Source organism: Aplysia californica, unplaced genomic scaffold (assembly GCF_000002075.1).
Source record: "Aplysia californica isolate F4 #8 unplaced genomic scaffold, AplCal3.0 scaffold00988, whole genome shotgun sequence".
Taxonomy (NCBI): domain Eukaryota; kingdom Metazoa; phylum Mollusca; class Gastropoda; order Aplysiida; family Aplysiidae; genus Aplysia; species Aplysia californica.
This window is the reverse complement of record NW_004798258.1, coordinates 224332-226831: the sequence shown is the minus strand read 5'-3', so window position 1 is coordinate 226831 and position 2500 is coordinate 224332. Positions and strand designations below refer to the sequence as shown.

Below are 2500 nucleotides of genomic sequence, written 5' to 3'. Positions count from 1 at the left end.
GGACATGAGAGAGATGAAGCTCAATTGGAACGAGCTTGGAAGGATGGCCCAGGACAGAGATAAATGGAGGGGGCTTGTATGTGGCCTATACCCTGCCAGGGGAAAAAGGCATTAATGATGATGATGACACGTAATTTCTGTCCTCATCTTTTTAGTTTTCGGAAGAGTTTTAAGGCACTTGCAACACAATAGGGGCCATTTAAGTGCCGCCCCGTTCTTTGACATACCATGGGAACCATTACACAAACTCCCTTCGGAATTTGAACCCAAGTAAGAACCCAGGCGGAAACATCCAGATAACTTCGTTGAGACACATATCCAAGTACTTCAGGGACTGTATATCGTCGTAATCCGGGAACTTTCCGCTCAGAACTTCTTCCACTTCCGCCTGTGCCTTGTGGAGACACTCTGGGTTCATGGCCAGGAGGAACAAGGTGAAGGTCATGGCGCTAGACACCGTCTCGTAACCGGCCAGGGTGAAGATGATGGCTTGTCCTTGGGGAAGTTTAGTTGTAGCAAATTGTTAGGGGAAATGAAAAAGCCGACAGACTGGCTGGTGAGGTCACCTCAGTTGACAACATGGTTCAACCAGATAGGGTCGAGATTCTGAAATGTCTCTCTCGCCAGCTGATTAAGGAGGAAGATAGGGAGGCAGAGGTCAGTACTGCCGTGGAGAGGATGATGCTTTTGGGAATACAAAAAGGAAACGGAAAATCTGGCATCCTTGCAGGAAAGAACAGAAGAACGTTCAACCAGATATGCAGTGGCACAATCAGTGGGAAGACCCTCGGCGACATTTTGGAGAGAGTAACGGAGCATCAATGGACATGTCCGGAGTGCAGGGATGTTGCTTCCTGAAACAATGAACAATGAAGTTATTGCAAAAATTTTTACGGCGCTTGCAGCAGAGATAAGTCATGTTACGAGAAAGGAACATTCAAAGAAAGTAAGAGTTTCACGGCACTTGCAACACAGTAAGGTCATATAGGTGCCGAAGGTTAGAGGTGTTACAAGAGAGTAACAAACACAAAAAAGAAGGAGGAGAGATAAGGACGACAACAGTAGATGTTTGATAGGAAAGAAGGGGCAAACCACACAAGAGCACACACTTACCAACAACACATTATAATACTACACAACTATGTGTTATATATTAGCATATAAGGAGTACAGCCTGGCGAAGACACGAGGAGCACCAAATCAATGTGCCAGGATCTGGACAATAAAGAGGTACATATCTTATCTTATCTAATCTTATCTTATCTACCTGCAAGTCAGTTAGGCTGAGCCCTGGCTTGCTCCTGCTGCGACTATTGAGCGCTGTTGCCTCTTCCTCTGTCCTGTTGTCGTTTTCCTGTCCCGGCTTGTCTTCTTCCGCCTCCATCATCAGCTGGAGAAAGTCGTGCCTCTTCGAACCCGCCCCAGAGCCCTCGTGCTTTTTCTCCTGAATTACCACGTCGACGAAGTGAGAGAAAAAGTCCAGAGACATCCGAGGCATGCTCGCTATTCCGAGAAACTTCAGGACAGGCTTGAGGAAATCTAAGAACGTCGTTATCAAAAGCAATAACCCCACGCTGTCCATGATTCTCTTGCTTTCTGTAAAGAACCGGTTATTCGGGTCCTCGAGAGAGTTGGTGTGCACGCCGAAGCCCGTGCTGGCGATGACATCCATGGTGAAGAGAGACAGGACCTCCTTCAGCTCCACCGGCTCGTTTCTCTCCTGTTTCTTCTTCAAGTGATGCAACAGACGTCTGGTGTTGCTCTCGATGTGTCCGTACATCCGCTTTAGCCGGACCGTGTTGAACGTTGGGCTGATGGTGGTGCGGATGTTTTTCGAGTCTTCATCTGTGGAGGGGAACAGTAGGCTGAGCCGGTTCTAGATATGAGCGTAGCTACAAAAGTCATTGCGAGAGAGAAAATTAGCGGGCACGCAGGCAGATAGACGGTTAGGCTACCGGACTCGTGATCGCTAGATTGTAGATTGCGGGGTCGGGGGTTCGAGCCGCGGGCCTGACGTTGTGTCCTTGGGAAAGGTGGATATGGGTACCTGGACATAGACAGCGAAAGATCTTGTCAGTATATCAGTGTTTTAGCGCCTATAAATGGCTGCTTGCTCTGTATGCTTCCCAGGAAGTTGAGGTTGTTTCAGAAAACTCTCAGGTCTGCTGGGGTAATAGTATTGATTGTGAAGCGCATAGAGCTTACTGTTGAGCGGGGATTTGTGCTATACAAATTCTATCTATTATTATTAAGAACATGTTAATTTCCCACCTTTGGGAATGGCCTGAAGACACTTCAGTCAGTGGCACTGCACTTTGGGGGTGGGGGTGGGGGGTCCTTCCGCGTGCTCTTACAAACTCACTCAACAAATGAAAAGAATGTTCTCTTTTCGAAACACTGAGTGTGGGGATTTCGAGCTAAACATTTACTGTATCTGATAGGACATAAAAATGTTGTTATGGAAACATTAAAACTTGCAAAACAAACATGAGAACTGATG

The 2500-nt window shown here is 47.1% G+C and overlaps 1 protein-coding gene across 1 annotated transcript in view; it reads right to left on the bottom strand.

Annotated features, from left to right (window-relative positions):
* Positions 1-2500, bottom strand: part of LOC101857526 (cytochrome P450 3A1) — a 6472-nt gene that overhangs the window by 3104 nt on the left and 868 nt on the right. The window contains 2 exon segments of the mRNA XM_035973072.1: positions 243-505; positions 1268-1845. Coding sequence (XP_035828965.1) covers positions 243-505; positions 1268-1845 — 841 coding nt within the window.